This window comes from Vigna angularis, chromosome 5, assembly GCF_016808095.1.
Source record: "Vigna angularis cultivar LongXiaoDou No.4 chromosome 5, ASM1680809v1, whole genome shotgun sequence".
Lineage (NCBI taxonomy): Eukaryota > Viridiplantae > Streptophyta > Magnoliopsida > Fabales > Fabaceae > Vigna > Vigna angularis.
The window spans coordinates 5,157,869-5,181,484 of NC_068974.1; the positions used below are offsets into that span (position 1 = coordinate 5,157,869).

At 32.2% G+C, this 23,616-nt stretch overlaps 1 protein-coding gene across 3 annotated transcripts; it reads left to right on the forward strand.

The window, feature by feature from the left end:
- Positions 1–7,956: 7,956 nt before the first annotated feature.
- On the forward strand, positions 7,957–14,667 carry LOC108339770 (G-type lectin S-receptor-like serine/threonine-protein kinase At4g27290). 3 transcript variants are annotated; one of them, XM_017576973.2, is made up of 8 exons: positions 7,958–8,493; positions 10,083–10,889; positions 12,002–12,115; positions 12,976–13,133; positions 13,222–13,432; positions 13,547–13,784; positions 13,854–14,004; positions 14,254–14,667. In XM_017576973.2, the coding sequence occupies exons 1-8, from the start codon at positions 8,019–8,021 to the stop codon at positions 14,554–14,556; spliced, it is 2,457 nt and encodes an 818-aa protein (XP_017432462.1). In that variant the 5' UTR covers positions 7,958–8,018; the 3' UTR covers positions 14,557–14,667. The 3 variants fall into 3 exon arrangements, with proteins under 3 accessions (XP_052733748.1, XP_017432462.1, XP_052733749.1); XM_052877789.1 differs by lacking the exon at positions 13,854–14,004 and having other exon boundaries at positions 7,961–8,493; XM_052877788.1 differs by lacking the exons at positions 12,976–13,133; positions 13,222–13,432 and having other exon boundaries at positions 7,957–8,493.
- The last annotated feature ends 8,949 nt before the right edge of the window (positions 14,668–23,616 follow it).

Consider the following 23,616-nt stretch of genomic DNA (forward strand, 5'->3'; position numbering starts at 1 on the left):
GGGCAAGCTGGTTGAAGACTATTGGTCCACACAGCAAATTATGAATCTTTGCAATTAAAGTTTCTCCATCAGGGCCAGTTTATTACTTTTCTGGGTGACGTTAGCCATATTCCTTTACATGCCCATCTTCATCATATTAGAAGAATGTTTCGTATTGATTCTATAGCAGAAATTTTTAGTATGCAACTGATGGAATCTAAGAGTACTAATAGCTTGACACGCCTACGTGTCACTTACACTCATTTGATACAGTCCAAGTCATCTTTTTTAAAAGAAGATTGCATACTGATTGAGAGTAAAAGTGGAAAAATGTAAATTGAGGTTTCTTTCTTGTTTCGGTTGTCAATCGAAATCTCCATTTAGGTTTTGTTTTAAAAAATGTTCTCCATCGTTCTTCATTGGCGTAGTTCCTTCCCATTTTTGTGTTTGAGACGGTTCAGTCGTTGGTTGTGGAGGTTTTTGGTGGCTATGAAGGTGAGGGTTGTGGAGGTTTCCAGTTGGTGTTTGGATTTTTCTCACGTCTATCGTGTGTGGCTTTGAGGTACGGGGTTTTGAATTTTTTTCTCTCTCGTAGTTTTTGTCGTTATGTGTAGACAGCTTGTATGTGATATTTTAGCATTCCAGTTTATTCTCAGGCTCTTATTTTTGTGTTGACAGGAGCTGGGGTGACTTTGCTGATGATGTCTTCTCTCTTAGGGCTTTATGTGTGGTGTGACAGGAAGCACAGGAGAAAAAAGCTTGAGACTTTTCAGTTTGATTTCGACCTTGAGGAAGAAAGGTGTAGGCGTAGATTGAGGCCTAATATAAGGTCGATTTGGTTAAAAATTGGGGAGCTTGAGAAAGTCACTGATAATTTATCATCTAAGAACTTGATTGGTCGTGGTGGGTTTGGGTTGGTTTATGAGGGAACCTTGTCTAATGGGACTGTGGTGGCGGTTAAAAGGATCTTGGAATCTGATTTTTAAGGAGATGTGGAGTTGTGTTTGCATTAAATCATTGTATTTAGCGAACTGTTCTAATCAAGATTGACTAGTGAACTCGGAGTGGTTAACAATATTCGGTGTGTACTAAGAGTGGTTATAATACTAACAACCAAGAGTGAATAAACTTAGACTAATCAAGTTGACTAGGAAAACCAGAAGTGGTTTAGAATACTCAACTAGTCAGGTTGATTAGGGAACAAGAGTGATTTAGAATACTCAACTAGTTAGGTTGGGGAACCAAGAGTGGTTTAGAATACTCAATTAATCAGGTTGACTAAAAAAACCAAGAGTGCTTTGATAATCCTTACAACTAAGAGTGAGTTAAACATAGTTGTAATCTTGAATAAAATTAGTAAAACCCTTTAATAGTTCTTAAAAGAGAGACTAGACATAACTCAAGTTAAACAAATCATAATAAAATGCTTGTGTCACTGTTTATTTTATTTTAAATGTTTTTCTAAATGTTCAATTATATTTGCATTAGTCTAACGGTTGTTATAGATTATCTAACAACAACAATTGTTGATATGCTTTTATTTGCGAAAGTTTTTTAAAACATTATTCAAACTTTTTTTTTCTTGTGCTTCAATAAATAAATATATATATATATATATATATATATATATATATATATATATATATATATATATATATATATATATATTTATGAAAGAGACAAATTTATTTCTTATTCTTTTAAATTTATTCAGGTTAAGATAGGGTAGAAATTATTTAACGATTTCATTTATATTACTTTAACAAAGAATTCAAGAGTAAGCAAAAGACGACGAAAAAATATTAAGAAAAAAGCAAAGAAAGTGACGAAGCTGAAATGAGAGGAAAGTATGGAGGAAGCAAGAAAGAAATAGAGAAGGCTGGGAAATCAAGAGAAAACTGAAATAATTATTTTTAGAAGGCTTTGTTTTCTCATTTTTATTTATAAAATAAGAAAACGCTTAACTTTTCAGGACTTTTAGAATTTAGAAATTTTGTTTAGCTGAACTTCTCTGACTCAAAGCAAAAATAATATAAAAAAAAGAATGGGAGAAACATTACCTAATCATCATGTAACGATATTATTTTCTACTTTAATTATTTAAAATAATATAAAAATATTATTAAAAAGGGAATTATGATAAGTTTTTAAATATATTTTTAGTTTGTGGACATGATTTTTTTGCAGAAATTAGTTAAAAGAAAACGATAACGATCGTTTTCATTCACTTAATAGTATTGAAAAAAAGGCATGCCACTGACTATTAACGCCAAGACAAAATATTTCTCATCAGTATTGAAAAATTAGAAAAATAAGTCTAATTGACATTCAATATATCCAAAAGAAAAGTAACACTATCTTTAAGACTAATTTTAACTTATTTTAGGATTAAAAGTTTCTTTTTTTAATTTAATTTAGGAATGATAATCATACTTGTTGTTGAGACATTATTCGAATTCGTCTTAATTGTAATGAGAAATTATCATATTAACTAAGTGTAGATATAGTATGAATAACATTTGACTTTTTTGTTTTTTAAATTGAGTATAGAATATGAATATATTTACTCCTGTCCTTTTTTGATGTTATATTTGTCTTACTTATTCATTCCATTTTAAATTATTAAAACACTCAAACAACTTTTCTCTTTTTAATCTTTAATTAGTTTTGTTTCATTTCCAAAATCTTTTGCTTCTATATATAACTTTTCATTCTTTTAAGAGTGTATGAGATAGTTGAATGTTTACAAAATTCACTTAAATCCTTAATAAATTTATCTTCTCATTATAATCTTAATTGTATGCTGTTTCTCTTTGTGTGGTTTTATTAATGGTTTACTACATCTTAAAAAAAACCTCAATTTAATTAATCAAATTATTTACAAAGCACATCTTCTATTATTTCTAAGCTTAATGTTATTATTTTTTATTTTTTTAATATTTGATTCTTGATTTTAAATGTTCACATAAACATTTTGTTACTTTGTTTTAATATTTGTTTGTGTAATCATTATTTTTTTCTTGATATATGATATTTAAGAAAAGAAAATGTTTCATTTTGATACTAAATCCTTAATAATAACATGTTTCCGTTAATGTTTTTTTTTGTAATAAATTAGTTAATAATTAACATTTAGAATAATATAGAGTGGGCATGACACAAGTAATAATGATGAATTTGAAACAAATTTTATATTCTTCGGGGGATGTGGATGAATTTTTAATTTAAGGATAAAGATAATCAAACATATGAAGATATATTAATACACAAAAATAGAAGGTCGAATTGTGTTTAAAACTTTTTTAAAATATTTTTGTAAATTTTTTTCATATAGATGCTAACATATAGATATATTAAGTAGTTTTCTTCAAAATAAAATATGATCGAAGATCGTCAAATGTATCTATAAGTTTGATATGCATTCTATGCTTTTCAAAACTTGTTTTTTTTTTTTAAATTGTTCTTAAGCTAGATGAAGATTAATAACATTGAATCTAAAAAAAAGGGAAATAAAGAGATTTACACAAGTTATTTAATCCAAATTTGTGTCTAAATAGTAAGTGACATATAGTTCTCAATTAACTAAATAAGTTTAACTAAGCATGCTATTATTGCAAAGATATAAGTGAATGATGTTTAGACCTCAAGCATTCTTGACTAAATAACCTAAGTATTATTTGGAAACACATTCACTTTTGACTAAAAGCTTGAGTCACTAGTATAAATTTAGCATATTAACTTGTAATATGTTTCGGTTTTGAAAAAACTAAAGCATACAACGATGCAGTGATATTTTTGAAAATTTTACAAACTTATATGTCTCGATTGTAAAAGAACTGAAATCATAAATACCTTTTAGCATCAGTTAGTAAAGAATCAAAGTCGAAGCCAAAATTTTTAAATTTTTTGAAAGATTCCGCTATTTTTAGTTATTTTTTTCTGAACAGGACTTATGACTTTGGTTATTTGAACAACCTTGATCATATCTACTTTCTACAACGGTTCCTTCTACAACTGAAACCAAAAGGTTGATGAAAATTTTAAAATTTCCATAACAAAAAAAAAAGGGTCCATGACAACGATTTTTCTCACAACCATTGTCATATACCCTTAAAATTAAATAATTATATAAAATTAGATAAAGTCTATTGTCTTGGTTGTTTGTGAAACCGAAACAAAAAATGGTCCATGACAATGGTTATTATGGAAGCGGCTATGAGAAAAACGACTGTCATAAATCTCAAAATTACATAATTATATTAAATTAGATAAAATTTATTGCCTCATTTATTTGTGGAACCGAAACAGAAAAGGGTCAATGACAGAAGTTCTTTTCAAAACATTGCCATACACCCAAATTTTTTTATTTTTTATTTTTAATTTAGTGCTTTGGTTTTTTATAACCGAAGCAAAATGTAAATATTTTTGTTTCAGTTTATAATTGAGGCCAAAAACTCTCCTTTTTTATCTCGTCTTAGTATGTCGAAAACAATTGTTGTCATATCACTTGTGAATATTGTTTAAACATCAGTTAAACAATTGAGAGTAAACTCAATCACTTTTAACTAATAACATGGAGTATTGTTTGGAATAAAAACTACTCCTAACTAATATTGAGTATTTTTTGTAATGTAATCCATTCTTAGCTAAACTTCTTGAGTTTAGTTTGGAACCACAACGATTTTAGACTAAGATTGAATATTCTTTAAAACATAATTAGTTAAGGAAGTGGTACGGAATGATCTAAAAGTAATAAAGTTCTTTGCGCACTAAAAAGAGACAATCACTAGTACAACCAAGGGATATTGCCTTGGTTGTTTTGGATTTATGACCGCAGTTACAGAACCGAGGTATATTCAAGCGAGGTAAAAAGTTTGAACTTTTGGCCTCGGTTCAAAAAACCCGAAGTAGTAAAGCAAAAATAAAAATAAAAATAAATAGGTCTATTGCCTCGGTTCTAGTTTGAACCGAGTTCGTAAATTCTTAAAAATAATTGACCAGGCAATAAGATTTTGCCCCTATTTTCTTTTTGAAGGACTTTTCGCCTTGGTTCTCTTTTGAACCGAGACAGTATCTTAAAAAATTTAATAAAAAAAAATTAACCAATAAAATAAATTTAATAATCAAATATCAAATCAAACTATTATTTATTATACCTAATGATTCCCTGATGTAATACTGACAACTTTCCAATTCCAATAAATGCTAATAACTAAGGAGTGAGATAATAAAAGATAAGATTTGACCATTGAAGGGACAAGAAAAAATTACAGGCCCATAATAAATTAAAGGATTCTACTGAAAATAAAATTCAACCTAGTAAATAGAAAAAACATATCACTAATTTGCTAACCAAGACATCAGTAAGAAGTCGTGTTTGTATTCTAATTTTTAAATAAGAAAGAAATTTTCTTTTGATCCTTCAATGATATATATGACTAACACTCTACTATACCAAGAGTAACATGTTTTAAATTAAAGGGTACCTACCAGGCTTCAGATCTCTACGTATGATTCCATTGGCATGTAACCAATCCATGGCCAGAGCAATATCAAGGGGAAACTTTATAGCCCCATAAAGCACTAATTGTTTAGGGCATATAAATATCTTCGCAGTGACAAACCAAGCATAAAGATCAAAAGATACAAAGCATAAAGAAATAGGCATCTATTAGTCCTACAGTAGCATAAAGATCAAAAGACCATAATATACACTTTACACTATCCATAGATAAGTCTTCAGTGAAACAAACGATACAAAGCACATACAGTTATAACATTTAAAGATATATGATATATCATTCTCGAGAAAAACGATTCTCCCATGAAACTCTTTCTTCTAAAGTACTCCCACGATGCAGAATTTTGATAGCAACAATCCGTTCTCTATACCTGGAAAATTATTACCTACACCTACAAAAACCAGCACTCCAGCTGCCAACAAACCACTTGAAGTATACACATAATTGTACAGTTGAATCAACCATACCATAACAACATTATCTTTTTCTAATGCATCCACAATTAATAACATTAGAATAAAAGTCAAATTAAGAGTTGAAATGGGGGTGTAGGTGTGCTTTGAGGAGAAGAACCCATGCGAGACCTTCCATCAACCAATTTGGGTTCTCTATCTTCACCACCACAAGGGTTCCCCTGTGGGTGTCCTTCACCCCCAATTGAACAACGGTGGTGTCATTTTCTTCTCTGATCTCACCAATCGAAATGGGGGTGTAGTAGTGGTAAACTCCTACGAGTTTGATCTCGCGACGCTGTGGACACCGAGGATGCTGAATGTCATACCACACTCCTCTTTGTAGCCGGACTTGGCTTGGAACTATACGCGAAGCTGCTGGCGGAAGCCGATGCGAACCTAGACCACTGCGACCGCAGCGGCGTTCTCGTTACGCTGCACATGGCGGCGAGGTACGTGCGGCCTGGTGTTGCGAAGGTGATGCTGGATCTGGGCGCGAATCGTGAGATGGCGGATGAGCGTGGAAGAACGGCGTTGGATCTAACGCATGAGATTCTGAAGGCGAAGCCGAAGGGAAATCCGTTTTAGTTCGGGCGCAAGATTCAGCTTGAGGGAGTGGTTAGGGTTTTGGAAGGGGTTGTGTTCTAGTACGTGGAGGTGGAGGAGATTCTTGAACGGAGAGAGAAGGAAGAGAATTTGGAGTCACAAAGGTGAAGGAGATTCGTGAACGGAGATGGAAGGGAGAGAATTTGGAGTCGCAGAGGTGGAGGAGATTCATGAACGAAGAGGGAAGGGAGAGAATTTGGAGTAATTGTATAGTGGAAGGACGATGGTGCGAATGAGTGGGTGACTCAGCAGCGTTTTCTTAGAACCGAGGCATATAGCAACGTTTTCTACCTCAGTCTCCTGAGTAACCGAGGTATATAGCAACGTTTTCTACTTCGGTCTCCTGAGTAACCGAGTCATTATACTCCTTGAAAAGCGGTTGTGTTAAAACCAAGGCATACAACAGCGTTTTCTACTACAGTCTCTTGAGTAACTAAGGCAGTATACTTCTTGTATAGCGGTTGTCTTAAAACCGAGGCATATGGTGTCTTAAATATTACAACATTGTCACCGTATTTTAATACGCTTCGGTTTTTCGAAAACCGAAACGTAATGGACAATTTAAAATACCGATTTTGCATTAGTGAATGTCTCACAATTAATGTAAGATTTAAAGAATACTAGTGTGTTATTCAAACACAATGTTTGAGCTACGAATTTGACAGTATTTTTGTTCTTGATCACTTTATTCTGATCTTCAACTGGAAAGATTTTTTAAATATAGAGTTGAGAAAAAGAGCTCTTGCAAACAATTTTGTACTCGTTGAGGGACTTCACTTCAAATTTTTGTCTTTTAAGACTTCATATGTTCACGTATGAATGTAGAAATATATTAAATACACTCCACATGAAATTAAATACTTATCTATTCTTTAAATAACATTATGATAGCTAACAGTAAGCCTCGATTAGAGAACTTTCAACTAAAGTAAAGTAAAACATAGATTATACAAGACAAATAATCTTTCTAAATTACATGAATTATGTCATAATATATATTGGCGTGAAACACCTTATAGAGTGTCTTTAAAAAAAAATATATTGACTTCTATTCATGAGATCTTCTTAGTAAATGTAAAAAAATTCTCTGCAATAAGAAATAAACTCATAAGATTTTAATTACGCAGAACTTTGACTTAAATTATTATGTGCATGTAATGAAGCAAATAGAAATATTTATATTTATATTTATATTTTAAGGACCAAAAATAAAGGTTATCTAGAATAGTGATTCAACTCTCACAATAATATTCAAATGTTGGGTAGCTGTCATCAATCAATATTCAACGGATAACTGAAAATATACAGATCTTATTCAATAGTTTCCGCAAAACAACAGGTCACACATGGCGGCGCGGTTTGTAAAGTGGCGTAACAGACAAAGTAGCAGAGTCAACACCGAACAGTTATTGTAGCACATTATCATTCTATTCTTTACAATTTCGCAGTGTGCAGAGAAATGGCCATTGCTCTTATCTGCAACCTTTTATTACTCTTTTCTCAGATTTGCAGTGCAGCTGTGACCATCACCCAGCTCGAGCCACTCTCCGACAACGGCACCACCTTGGTTTCCAAGGAGGGAACCTTCGAGTTGGGTTTCTTCAGTCCAGGGAGTTCCAATAACCGCTACATCGGAATCTGGTACAAAAACATCGCTGTCAGAACAGTGGTTTGGGTGGCCAACCGCGACAATCCACTCACACACAACAACATCAACAATTCAAGAACAAACAAGTTGGTCGTAAGCCAAGAAGGAAACCTCGTACTTTTCAGCCAGAACGAGACTCTTGTTTGGTCTGCAAATGCAACGAAGAAGGTTCCGAATCCAATTCTGCAGCTTTTGGATTCTGGAAACTTGGTTCTAACAGATGCAAATGAAGAGACTGTTTTTCTGTGGCAGAGCTTTGACTTTCCTTGTGACAAGCTGTTACCAGGTAGGAGGATGAAATGAAATAACAACATACATAATTAATCTGTTATTATTGTATGGGAAAAATTTAAACCAAATTTATTTTAACTTTTTTCACTTAAATGGATTTAAAACAGAGTAATGGAGTAGATTTGAAAATAAATTTTTTTGTTATTTATTTAAATAAAGTTGAAAGTAAGTGAGAATGAATTTGAAAACAAGTTTATGATAATTAGTATAGGATTTGATAAATTTACTTTCAAATTTATTCTCTATTACTTCTAAATTCACTCAAATAAATAACAACAAAATTTATCTTTAAATCTTCTCAAATTGATTCAATCATCCTCTTTCAAATCAATTCAAGTAAACAAAGCCTAGATTTTTCAAAATCTTTATTATTTCTTAATATATCTCCTTAGATTAAATCAATTATACTTTATTAGCATAAACTGAATCATTAACGTGTCCGTATTTTTATCATATTATTTTATTTCATTAATTTAAAACAACTGTTGTAATGATATACACTAATTTTAAATTTAATATATTTTTCAACATATATCCATTTTTTTCATCTCGTTTTATTTTAAGATTGAAATATTATTTAACAAATTTGAATTTAAAGTTAATTAAAATGAGGACAAATGAGATGTCAAAAAAACAGATAAAACATTACAAGTTTGAGAGAATATTAGGTTTTAATAACAGTTATTTAATAGAAAATAAATAAACCATTTTTTTATATAGTGCTAGGAAAACACAATTCTTAAGTTGTAAATAACATAATAAGATGAAAATTATATTTTAAAATGATTCCTGGTGCTACATAAGTTGAAAGAAGTGTAGAAATTGTAGTGTAGTTTCGTTTGTTAAACTCCTTCAAAACAAATTTTATGAATTAAATTCTTTAATGCATCTTTTGAGTCAAGATCATTTACAGAATTTTGTGTGTTATTCCTTTATTGTATTGATAGTATATTTTAAAGACTTTTAGTGTATTGGTAGTATGTTTTGAAAAAATAACAATATCAAAAATTCAAATTTTCAAACTTTAATATCAAAGTTATATAAAAAACCAAAAATTTAATGAAAAAAATCAAATTTCAAAACTTTGATGTAAGTTAAATAAAAGACCAAAAACTTAATAAAGAATTAAATTTCAAACCTTAAATATAAGTATATATGTGACCAAAAATTTAATAGAGAATTCAAATTTCAATCTTTAATATAAGATGTATATAAGATGAAAATTATGCTTTAAAATGATTTGCAAAGATAGTTCAGTTGAAAATTATGATCAGATTAAGTTGAGTTAAACTCTTTTAAATTATTAAAAATCTTAATTGATTAGATATAAAATTAATATATAAATAAATACAAATATCATTTTATCAGGTGAGTTGAGTTAAGTTTAAAATATCTTTCTAAAAAAAATCAAAATTTACAAATGTAATTTAATTTTTCTTATGAATTTTTGATATTGTCTTTCTTTAATATCAGTTTTTCTTATGAAAAAAATATATAAAAATGGATAACATAAAAGAAAACACAATCTAAATTTGGAATTTTGGCAGTACGATGATTTTAGGTTTGTTGTGATAATATGAACAGGGATGAAGCTGGGGTGGGACTTAAAAAGTGGTCTTAACAGGAAACTAACAGCTTGGAAAGCATGGGATGATCCATCTTCTGGGGATTTCACATGGGGAGTGGAGTTAGGAAGCAACCCTGACATCGTGATGAGGAAGGGTGAAACGGAGTACTTTAGGACAGGACCCTACACTGGGAACATGTTCAGTGGGGTATACGGTCCCAGGAACAACCCACTCTACGATTACGTTTTCGTCAACAACAAAGACCAAGTGTATTTCAGATACACCCTCAAAAACGCTTCCGTCATCTCCATAATCGTCATGAACCAAACCCTTTATCTTCGCCACCGTGTTACGTGGATTCCGGAGGCCAAAGCTTGGACCATTTACCAGTCCCTCCCGATAGACAGTTGCGACGTCTACAACACTTGTGGATCCAACGGAAAGTGTGCCATTGCAGGATCACCCATTTGCCAGTGCTTGGATGGCTTCGTCCCGAAATCGTCTCAGCAGTGGAATGCCATGGATTGGAGAGAAGGGTGTGTGCGGAGTGCAGAGTGGAAGTGTGGGGTGAAAGACAGAGATGGGTTTCGCAGATTTGCGACTATGAAATTGCCCAACAGCACAGGTTCTTGGGTGAATGGAAGTATGACGCTTGAGGAATGTAGGAATAGGTGTTTGGCGAATTGTTCTTGCACTGCTTATTCGAATTTGGACACCAGAGGAGGAGGTTCTGGCTGCTCTATTTGGTTTGCGGATCTTTTTGATCTCAGACTTATAGAAAGTGGACAAGATTTGTATGTTCGAATTGCCACTTCCGATACAGGTACATGTACCTCTGTCTTTTCAACTTTATATTCTTCTTAATTTCATTATTTTTAATTAAATTTATAACAGGGTTAAACTTGTTCTTTGTAAAAATTGAAATTAATCTTTTGTTTTTTAAATTTTTACTTAATTTAATTTTTTAAATTTAGAAATATGTGAATTTTTTTTTAACTAAATTTTATTAAATTTATTTAATATAAAGTTTTGAAGAAGAATAAATTCCAAAAGTAAAAATTAAGGGTAAAAATATATTTAATCTTTTTAGTAATTAAAATTTTTATATTATAATAGTTTATCTTTTACTTTTTTTTATCATTATAATAAAAATTCTAAGTAGGAACTAAATCAAGTACTTAATTAAAGATAATTATTTTAAATAGTTAAAATTTTGATAATTAATATTAATAACTAACTTAAGTATCAATTTATAATAAAAATTATTTTAATTATTAATAATTTTTAATTATAAATTAATATTTAAATTTATCATTATAGATTAATTATTATTTGAGAATTTCATTGTAATATATGTTCATTTTTATCCTAAATAGGGTTAATATAAAATTGCATTGACATTAAAATAAAATAATAAATAATTTTTATTAGTTTTATTGAAAATAAGTTGGATGATTAAATTATAATATTTTTCAATTATTTTCACGTTATTGTGAGCTAATTGAAATCACTATTAATATAGGTGATTGTGCCATTCTGGTGTTACTCAACACATTTTCAGTTAAAATAGATTAAAATGATATGTTGTTTTATGTTATCAGTAATAACTTTTTTATTTTTAACAGTAAAATTTCGTATATCTTAACACACAGACACATGCAATTACTAAATAAAACTCAATTGAAAAACTTTAAATACTTAGTAAAGTAACCGATAAAAATTTAATTGAAAATATTTCAATCTAAAATGGATATTAATTTAAATTAATATTGTATTGAATTTATTTTAACTTTGGTTAAACGTATCAATAACCTTTTATGTTTAGTACGATATTAATTTGGTGGGCTTTATATTATTGTGGAATCACATTGTTTTTGCTAACAATTGTTGAATCATTTGGTGCTTAGTTTCTTCGTGAACCTGTTTTATATGCAGACGGTAAACACGGGCGGAGGAAAAAGGTAATCGCGGTGGCTTCAGCCGTCGCATCGTTGGTGTTTCTGATGCTATTAACATTCTGCATTTACATGACCAAACGAAGATATAAAGGTAAATTTCTTGATATTACTCACATATACCTTTCTTTATTATACTTTTCTTATGGATATTGAAACTAATACTAATTGTAGATAAATTAGAATTTATTACATATGGTAAATTGAGCCCCGCGCACATCACAAAATGTTTAAGTAAATAATTAGGATATGGGATGGTGGTAAGTTTTTTGTTTTGAAATGCATGCATTTTCTTTTTCAAAATAATGGAGGTAAATAGTTTTTTTTTTCAACTAAATTTTAATTTTTTATATTAACCCAAAATTAAATAATTAATTGAAAATTTAGCTTTTAGTGTTAAGAAAATCAGTCATCTTTTCCTTTCTCTTCACCATTGTCGTTATAATTATAATTATTATCACCAAATCATTGCTACTATTATTATCACTTGTCACCACAAGATCATTATTATATTACTAGAATCATTACTATTGTCATTACTCCACTCCACCCATCACAAAATACTTACTACACTTACTATTATCAATATCTTTATTGTATTACTATCAATATACATGGACACTACTCATTACAATTATTAATCAACATTAGAAACCTACCTTTAAAATTAATTTTATCATGAAATGAAGTTTTGAACTAATTTATTTGGAAACTAAAACTAGAAAATAGAAATTAGTTTTTAAAACAAAAATTACCTTAAACTAACTAGTAGTTTAAGAACTAAAAACTAGTTGTAAATTTTAAGAATTTTGAGACTTGCATTTAAAAACCAGGAGAGTTGAAGCCTAAATGTTGGTGCATGGATTTAAATGAGTTCTTCATGTGATTATAACTTTTAATAAAAGTTTTGATTTTATTTTGACATAAGGATTGATCTCGTTTAATAAATTCAAGGGAAAATGAAAACAAAAATGGCAACGGTGGATAAAAATGAAGGAAAACAAGAAGATTTGGAGCTTCCTTTCTTTGATCTTGCTACATTGGTTAAAGCCACTAATAACTTTTCAATTGAGAATAAGCTTGGTGAGGGTGGTTTTGGACCTGTATACAAGGTAATTTTTGAAGCTTTCTATTATTAATATATAGTTAAATAAAACTCATGAATCTCATTGTCAAATTTCTTTTAATTATAAAATTTAGGGTACATTAGTAGATGGACAAGAAATTGCAATCAAAAGACTTTCACGAAGTTCAGGACAAGGATTGAAAGAATTTAGAAATGAAGTCATATTGTGTGCCAAACTTCAACATAGAAATCTTGTTAAGGTTATTGGTTATTGTATTGAACAAGAAGAGAAGATGCTTCTTTATGAATACATGCCCAACAAAAGTCTTGACTTAATTATTTTTGGTAAGAATTCTAATTCTTATTATTTTATTTTATTTTATGGCAATAAAGATTTATTTGTTTTAAGGGTTACTTTGAAAAGAAAACACTAACGAATTTCTTGAACAATCTTGACAGATACATATCAAAGTAAGTTTTTAGATTGGCAAATGCGCTTTAGCATTTTGAATGCAATTGCTCGGGGACTTCTTTATCTTCATCAGGATTCTAGATTAAGAATCATACACAGAGATCTCAAATTATCTAATATTTTATTAGATAATGATATGAATCCTAAAATTTCTGATTTTGGTCTTGCGAGAATATGTGGAAGTGATCAAGTTGAAGGAAGTACAAGCATCATAGTTGGAACCCAGTAAGTTTTTTAATATTAATGTTAAATGATTAATTGTATATGAAATTAATTTTGTATTGGTCTTTTTAGTGGTTACATGGCACCTGAGTATGCCATTGATGGCTTGTTCTCTACGAAATCGGATGTGTTCAGCTTTGGAGTATTATTACTAGAAATTCTTAGTGGGAAGAAAAATAGAGCATTTACCTTACAAGACAACAATCATAACCTTATTGACCATGTAAGTATCATAAATATAAAATAAACCTGGTTGAGAATTTAAGTGAGTCTAAATGATAAAGTTGAACACATACAAGGATGAAGACCCATAAATCCATTACTCTAAGATTTTGGGTTGGAAGTGGTGTCAATTTCTTATGTGGGTTTATTCGTTTCTCATTAGTTTTGTATCTCTCCAATTATTCTCTCTCAAAAGATTCATCAACTATGTTATTTAATCTCATTTAATAATTGTATTCATTTATTGTAGGCATGGAGTTTGTGGAAAGAGGGTACTCCAGAGCAATTAATCGATGCTTGTTTGGAAAACTCATATGATGTGTTTGAAGTTGTACGATGTATTCAAATTGGCCTTTTATGTTTACAACATCATCCAAATGATAGGCCAAACATGACATTGGTTGTTGTTATGTTGACCAGCAAGAATGTTTTACCTGAACCTAAGGAGCCTGGTTTCTTAATTAGAAGAATCTCAAAAGAAGAAGATTCTTCTAATAGACAAACATCTTCTTCCGTCAATGAAGCATCTATCTCACTTTTAAATGCTAGATAAAAAATAATAATTTGTTTATAATTATTAGACAAAGTTATGTAACAAATACTTGAATATTCATTGTCATATAAGGTGAAATATGAATATATTTTTTCAGTTTTGAAAAATAAATACAGTGACCAATTTAGTTGAGATTACATACTTATATACAAAGCATATCATATTAATCCAAAAACACTAAGGACAAACAAGTTCTTATAATATCTCAATTGAACATGAGATTAATCAAGTTATTATTCAAGTATTGAAGGTTTGATTCTACAAAGAAACAAAGAAGAAAGAAACTATATTTTATATATTTTTAACAAAGAGATTATAAGAAATATTAAGAGATATAATTTTAGCCAACATCACTAGGAGGTCGGTCAGCATCAAGAACCCCCAAAATGACTCTAAAAGCGTCTAAATTCAAGTTCCAGAACCTCGAAGCCGAGGTCTCAAAAAGCTCGAATAAATAACTCAACCAAACCATAAAAAGCCCAACCAACACCTCAAATAGTTAAGTCAACATCACTAGGAGATCAACCAGCATCAACCCCCCTCCCCATCCCCCCCCCAAATAACCCTCAAACGTCCAAATCTGAGCCTTAGAATCGCAAAACCAAGGTCTGGAACCTCTCAATCCTGAACAACCTGACAAGCTCGGCCAAACACCATAGAAAACTTTGCCACAACTCGTCCAACCTTGAAATATTCACCCTAAACATTGAGGACATTCCGTAAAATATTAAATCATCACAACATGTCATTTGCACGTCAATCCAGTCATAAAATATCATTATAGGAATATAGGATGCATGGGAATCAACTATAGTAAGACATATAATTCAACCATCCCCTAAACACCATAGCCTCATGTAAATCAATCCTAAAGAACTCAACATAATCTATTAACAATATAGTCTAGGCATATATCAACATGACATTACACATACACAACCCGACAACTCCATAGCACATGTTATACTAACCCTTAAACCTTAAAACCTTTCATAATAATTTACTAATACAAGGATGAATATAACTCAACAGAAACACATGCAACATAATGACATTTGGTTAATGTTGTATAAAAGCTGACATAATCACGAACAATATTTCCTGAGGCGTGTAGATTCATTGTCCTTGATGACTTATTTGCGGTGTATTGCGCAAGTCCCCCAGGATACAACAGGAACTTCCCAGAATATTTCTGAGGATCTCAAAACTAGCAAGGATCTCTAAAAAGAGTATAAAATAAACCCAGAATATTTTAGAAGAGGAAAAGAAGATGAAAGTAAGAAGAGAGGAGAATGAGAAAACTGATTTTTGGTGTGTCTTGGAATGGAGGAAGAGCTCTCTATTTATAAAGCTAGGGGAGAATAAAATCATTAAAAAAAATAAAGGCAATAAATATTTTAACGTTGGAACACTTAAAACATTTTGATTGTTGCTCTTAAAAAGTTTGAACGTTGCACCTCTTAAAACAATTAACGTTGCCAACTAATAAAAATTATTAATGTTCTAAAACTTCCAAAGCCAACCTTCATAATTTACTTTTGCAATATAATATTAATATATTACAACAATCCCCCACATATTGCAAAATTTGCAAAGAACAAAATGTCTTTAATTCAAACATTAAAAGAAAGATAATAAACTTTTATCCTGGGTCTCATAGGATGTAATGCATCAGAGCTGGTATAGCAAGCTATATGAACCAGTCTTAGATTGAGATACTTAACACACAGTGTAGTTGGTATAACAAGCTATATTAATCAAAGACACTTGACGTGTGTTAGAGGTTTATCAATCACAATACACCCCCACAATCCTTGCCCGGTATTCATGAGTACTCTAGAGGTCATGCTAAGATCTCATGTAAGCGGCCCCACTCGACACTCATATAGGTGATTTCATCAAGTGTATGCTACAAATCATACACCACCCATAAGGGATATGAAAATCATTAAAAAATTTGTTTAAATTAAAATTCTTTCACCACATAGAATTTTAATAACAAAGTTTAGCATCTCAATAATGTAGTCTCTAGCACTTACACACACACACACACCATAGGAATGGACATAATTGATTAAAATCAATTTAGTGCTATCAGAACTAACAAGTAACTTGTTATTACCTATATGAGCCTTATTCATGGGATCTCCAATCACAAAGGTTGGGTTACCATTACTTGTTTGTTTGCAAGTGGCTTAAGTCTCATTCCCCTCGATGTTTCTAATATCATTTGTCTTCCTAGGGGTTTTGTCAGAGGATCTGCTAGATTCCGTTCTGACTTCACATAGTCAATGGAAATAGTTCTTTAGCAGCTGCTTCACCAAATTGTGTCTCTTTTCTTTCCATTATAATTCTTGTTTTTAGCTATAGCTATTACCGATTGACAATCATAGTGTATTGACACCGATGGGGTTGGTTTCATTTCTAGTGGAATGTTTGCTAAGAAGTTTTTCAACCACTCAGCCTCACTACCAGCCATCTCAAGAGCAACAAACTCAGATTCCATTGTTGATCTTGCAATAATTGTTTGTCTGGCTGATCTCCATGTAATTGCACCACACCAAGTGTGAATACATAATCACTAATGGATTTTGTCTCATCTGAATCAGAGATCCAGTTAGCATCATTGTACCCTTCTTGTATAGCGGGAAATCCACTATATTCAATGGCATAATCCATTGAACCTTTTAAATATCTCATAAGCGTAGCAAGTGCATCCCAATGTTCTTGATTTGGACATTGAGTGTACCTACTCAATCTACCTACTACATAAGCAATATCGGGTCTAGAAAAAACTCATCAAGTGTAGTAAGCTCCCAATTATCTGGGCATACTAAGACTGTGATAATGATTCTCCTATATTTTTTCATTAATTTGGAATTAGCATCATAAGGGGTACTCACTGGTGAGATCATAAAACCTAAACTTCTTAAGAAGTTTCTCAATATATTGTTCTTGGGATAGTAATATACTATCTCCCTTCCTTATGATTCTAATACCTAAAAACACATTGGCTTCACTCATGTCAAAGTTTGACCCTAGAAACAATTTAGTTCTAGTGACAATCTCATTGCGTGTACCAATATAAAAGCTGACATAATCACGAACAATATTTCCTGAGGCGTGTAGATTCATTGTCCTTAAGGACTTATCCGTGGTGTATTGTGCAAGTCACCCAAGATACAACAGGAACTTCCCAGAATATTTCTGAGGATCTCAGAACTAGCAAGGATCTCTAAAAAGAGTATAAAATAAACCCAAAATATTTTAGAAGAGAAAAAGAAGATGAAAGTAAGAAGAGAGGAGAATGAGAAAACTGATTTTTTGTGTGTCTTGGAATGGAGGAAGAGCTCTCTATTTATAGAGCTAGGGGAGAATAAAATCATTAAAGGCAATAAATATTTTAACGTTGGAACACTTAAACATTTTGATTGTTGCTCTTAAAAAGTTTGAACGTTGCACCTCTTTAAAACAATTAACGTTGCTAACTAATAAATATTATTAATGTTCTAAAATTTCCAAAGCCAACGTTAAGAATTTACTTTTGCAATATAATATTAATATATTACAACAGTTAAAACAATTAACATGACTCACATGATGCATACAATCACCTTCATGACACACACACCAAAAAAATGAGACATGCACTCACATATAGTTTCTCAAACATAGGCATTGAAGATTATCTCCCCTTACCTCTACTCAAAGTTGTTAGATATATTATCTTTATTTTATATTTATCTTTTATATTTTATATGAACTCAACTACCCTAGCCCAAGCCATGGACCAAACAAGCCTAGCAACGCAGAAAATGGGAATTAACAGGGTTTGAATAAGGGGTCTTCACGCATGAAGTCTTGGACCAGCGCTCCCACCACTAGGTGTAAGACGCGAGAAAAATGTAGTAATTAGGGAATAAAGCGGTTTTGAGACTTGAGTATTATTGTTTTGTAATTGGTGTTTCATGTCTAGATGTTTCTTAGAATTGTAATTGTTATGTTAATTATTTTTGTGTGTGATATTACCAATATGATGTGTTGGTTTGTTGGTAGGAATGTTGTTTAGGATGAAATGAATGTGAGTTCAATGCCTAAGGAAGAATGTTTAGGAGAAACTTATATGTTAATTGTAATTTTTGGCCTAGGGGAAAAATAGTCTTTTTACCTTCATTAAGTGGTGCAGAAATCAAGTTAGGGGATGTAGAAGTAAAGGTATACAAAATAAAATAAATCTAAAAATGAAAAAGGGGATTTACGTGGAGGGTTATAATATTTAGTAGTTATTGATATTTTAAAAAGTGGTTGAGAGAAAATAAGAGAGGAAATCTTGGTGGTTTTCTAGATTAAGTGAGAGATCTTATTTTAACAAAAAAGATAGAGATAGAGTGGAAGAAGATAAAAAGGAGTAGAGTAAAAAGGGTCTGCACATTTGATGGAAACCCATTTTGGGAATTTCATTCAAAGGAGTACCAACTTAAGTTAAGGCTAAGAAAGGGAAGCTGAAGAATACTTTTAAAAGCTCTTTCTTGATTTTCTTTCTAAGTCATAGAAGGATTGTCTTTAATATGTTTATATGTTATTTTGTAGGATTTAATAAAGGTAAGAAGTCATGGAACAACCAGCAAAGGAGCTTAATTAGCCAAGGAAAGCAAATGAGGCAAAGTTAGGAAGAAATAGGTTGAATTCCGGATTGTGAGCTTACCTTCCGAATTAGAATTTTGAAGAAAAATGGCTTCCAAATTAGAAATTTTCCTAGCTGAAACCCTCTTAAGCCTGTCGAGCCGCACGAGTGGCATTTTACATGTGAAGAAGTGATTGTCCATGTGAGTAGGCCTAGTTCATGTGCAACGACAACTAACCTCTCCAATTGGTTTCTTTTGAATTTTTAGAGGGAAAAATGATAAGAATTTGAGGCTTCCTCCAAGTTATAAATATATGTGCTTGGTCATTGTAATTTCTCACTTTTTGGATGTAATGAATTGCTACAAAATTGTTTGCTTAGCTTCTTATATCCCTAAGTCACCTCTGAATTTCGAATTCAGCTACTACCCTCTAGCTTGCTTCCTTAGTAGGAAGGCTTTCTAAGCTTGAACGCTCCAAACACCACCATTTCCTTCATTCACACTTTCATCAAATACCTTCCATGCACCAACTGCCATTGCTTAAATTTCTATTCCGCTGCACTCTATGGTTGGAGGAAGTTGTTCTCGCATGTTGCCTGAACGTGCTTCCATCAACATTGTTACCCTAATTCTAAACAAGAAAAAGAAAGAGATAAGGGAGAGAAGAGACATGTTCTAGGAGAAAAGAGGAAAAGCTACGAAAAACCTTGGTGCAAGGGAGGATTCGTGGTGTTTTTAGAGTATAGATAAAGCCCTAGTATTGGCCAAGGTATGGAGAAGCGTACCTTTATTTTCTTGTTTTTGCATGTTATATGTTCTTGATTATCTTGATTAATAATCCTTGTTTTGATGCATGTGTACATGATTTTGGTTATAGTCATCTGTAGTTATTGTTGGGTAAGGGTTTGTGTATGCATGGAGATACAGTTTATGTAATATTTGTGTTGGATTTTCCCTATGAAAGTATGTATAGTTTTGTCGGGTTTTCCCATAATAGGTATTGATGCTAAGAGGTAACAAAGCTATAATGCTTGAGAGTTTAATCATACAATTATATATGTTATAAAGATGGTATGATAATCATATGTAGAATATTGGGTTTTTTTGGGTTATAATCTGCATAATGATGGGTTTTGTATGATTCAAGTGATGTAATGAATGTATTAGGGTTTGTTCATAAGGGTATCTGAGGTCTGAATACATGCATGATGTGTTGGGTATGTTTTTTCGTGATCTATGGTTGATGTATGTGTCTTTTGAACACTTGAATTCTATCCATGATTTTTTTTGATTCGGTAATAATCGATTATCATTAGTCATAATCTATTATTTGCGCATTGGTTTTGAGTATGGTTTCGGGAATAATCAATTATCTGGGATGATAATCAATTATCCCTTCATATGTGAGGAATATGAAAATTTGTTGTTAGAACCATTGAGATAATCCATTATCTTAATTGATAATCGATTATCACAGGGTATTTTTGAGTAATTATGAACGTTTCAAGAATAATCGATTATCACTTATGATAATCGATTATCCTAATGTATTTTTACTGGAAAAGTACATTTTGATGAAGAATGGACGTCGATGAAGCTTAAGGAGTTGTAGAACGTGTATAATCAGAGAATGAGATTAGTGGTTATGATTAGGGTCAGTTTGAACCTATGGTTGAGATTGAAGCATGAGTAAGTGTTGGGGTGTACCTAAGTATGTGGTTGATAAACATGAGAGTGGAGGATAAGTCTATTAGCTATACCTAGTAAATCTTAGTTCTATTTATAGATAGGTGTTTCCTTTTGCCTTGTATGCATGGAAAGGGTTGTTCGGGTATTGAACTTCCTTGTGTGGGGGTGATGGTGTTTTCCTTGTCCTTGTGTGACAGGAAGGCATGTTCCTTAGCTGGATTGTGGGACTACTCGAACATATCTATATGAAAGGCTATAGAATGGGTTGCGGGACCGGCTACAGTCGGTGAGGTAGGGTACAAGAGTGGGACTGATTCTTTCCACCAAGCTATTATGGTATTTGAGGAGGCTAATAATAGGGTTAATCATGATGAAGGTACACATGTTGCTGATTATCGTGATGAGGGCATATCAGGGGAGTACTATGATGGTAGTAATGGTATCAAGTGGTATAGTTAGCATAGGTGTTACTAAGAGGATAGACTGTTAGTCTAGGTGTGTGATGTTCATGATGATCGATGATGGAATGGAGGATCCATCGCCCACAAATCCTCCTGTGATGGTGATAATATGTCTACGTAGCAGTCATTCTCCACTTCGACTTCGACTTTGACTTCGACTTCGGCTTCGGCTTCTCCTTCTCTCTTGTCACGGTCGGTCGTCCCCTCCATAGTGAAGGTGTCCCCGATATTCTCTCTTGCCTGGACTCCTCTATCGCAGAATTCCCTCATGTCTTTCGTGTTTGACATATTTCTTGAGTTGTCCCGCCCGGATCAATTCTTTGATTTTATCTCTAAGGGTAACACACTCTTCAGTGGTGTGGCCCATATTTTTGTGATAGAGGCAATGCTTATTAATTACCATTCGCCCCCGAAGGGGTCAACCGCCTCTTTGGCATCGACATCAGCTAGACATTCAAAGCCTCTTGTAGTATCTTCGCCCGGGCGAGCATTTAAGGGAGTATATTGTTGGAAACGCGGCTCCTAGGATAATTCCTTTGGCTGCGATCCTCCCGATTTCTCGACGGGATAGCCAAATTTCTTCCCCTCCTTCTTCTCCCTTATTGTCTCTTGACTCTGCTTTTTCCTGTACTCCTACATCTCCTCCACCTGTATGTCCTCAATCGCCCGCTCCCTTAACTCCTGCATCATCTTCGGTGGCCTACGACACAGACTGCTAGCGAAAGGCCCATGCTTAAGGGCGATCACCACGTGCTGAAGGGAAAACTTAGGGTTGAGACCCTTGATCTGCCATATGATTTTCTAATAATGGTCCATGAAAGTCTTCAAGGACTCTTCCTTCTCTTGTTTTAGGCTCATTAACACCAAGGAAGTTAGGTCATGCGCTCGACTTCCCACAAATTGTTGTTCGAACATACGCCTGTTGCTGGAGAAATTCTCCACCAAGTTAGGTGGAAGGGAGTTAAACTACTCCAAAGTTTCTCCTTCCAAGGACAAGGAGAAGGCACGACACCAAATGACGTCATTAGCGGTGTGAAACGCCATCCAATTGACAAACATCTTCAAGTGTTCCTCTAGGTTGGTCGTGCCGTCATACATTTTGAAATTACAGAGAACGAACCGCTCTCATATATGGGCCTCCATGATAGCGGGGACGAACGACAATATGTCGGTCGTGTGCTCTGTCTTCACTGTGTAATGCTTCTTGCTAGCTGTAGTACTTTCCTCCTGAATGGTTCTCGTTCCACTTTCCCTGACTTTAATGGAGGTAACCTGATTCATCCTTCCCGGTCCAGAATGTTGCACTGTCTACTCTGCCCGAACAGTTATGTCTTCATCAATGGCCTTTGGCAGCCTTGGTTTCATTTTCAGCCCTCAAGGCAGTCAGTTCTCCCTCGTATCGTTGTTTCATTTCCAACATTTGTTGTTGTAGTGTGTTGATCATCTCAGTCAGGTTCTCTAAACTCTTGTTTCTCGTGGTCACCATTGGATCTTCTTTTGAATCACTCGATCTCACGGTGGGTACTAAAATGTTTCGGATGTAGTTTACAATGCAGTCGATTAATAAACCATATTTGTCTTGGTTGGATAGTGCGTAGTGTTGTTGATTGTGATATACTGATACCGATCATAGATGGTCTCATCCGATCATTCTCAAAACCATACAATACAATATATATTTGTGCACTTTTTTCAATTTTTTATTTATTAGCGTTTTTCTTTTTTCGTGTTTTTCCACTTACTTTTAGGGGTGGGCAAATAGAACTGAACTGCACTGTACTACTAAAATCTGTACTGAACTAAAAACTAATTTGTCTAAACTGAACTGAGCTGTAAAACAGTTCAGACAAACTGAACTGAATTGTTTTTTGTTTTATCAAACTGGACTGGACTGAACTGAACTATACTAAATTGTACTAAACTACAATATATACTAAATTGAACTACTAACTATACTAATTTTAAATTGAATTGTACTAGTTTTTAAACTAAATTGTACTAGTTTTTAAACTGAATAGTATAACAATACATGTTCTTTTTAATTGAAATTTATTTTAATATTTATTTTATTTTATTCATAAGTGTCATACAAATTAACTTTTTAATTATTTGATATTATTATTTTCTATTTTATTTATATTTCTTTTATTATTATATGTGTATGGAAATTATTTTATTATTTATTTATTTATTTTATTTTTTATTTTATTTTTTTATTTATATTTATTTTGTCATGAATATTATTTTACTTTTATATTTATTTTTTTAATTTTTTATTTATATTT

What these genes read in the sequence shown, in the direction of transcription:
- LOC108339770 (XM_017576973.2), top strand. Translation starts at nt 8,019, where the DNA reads ATGGCCATTGCTCTTATCTGCAACCTTTTATTACTCTTTTCTCAGATT. An exon ending in GTTTTGGACCTGTATACAAG is followed by an intron (nt 13,134 to 13,221) that starts GTAATTTTTGAA and finishes TATAAAATTTAG; the next exon opens with GGTACATTAGTAGATGGACA. An exon ending in AGCATCATAGTTGGAACCCA is followed by an intron (nt 13,785 to 13,853) that starts GTAAGTTTTTTA and finishes TGGTCTTTTTAG; the next exon opens with TGGTTACATGGCACCTGAGT.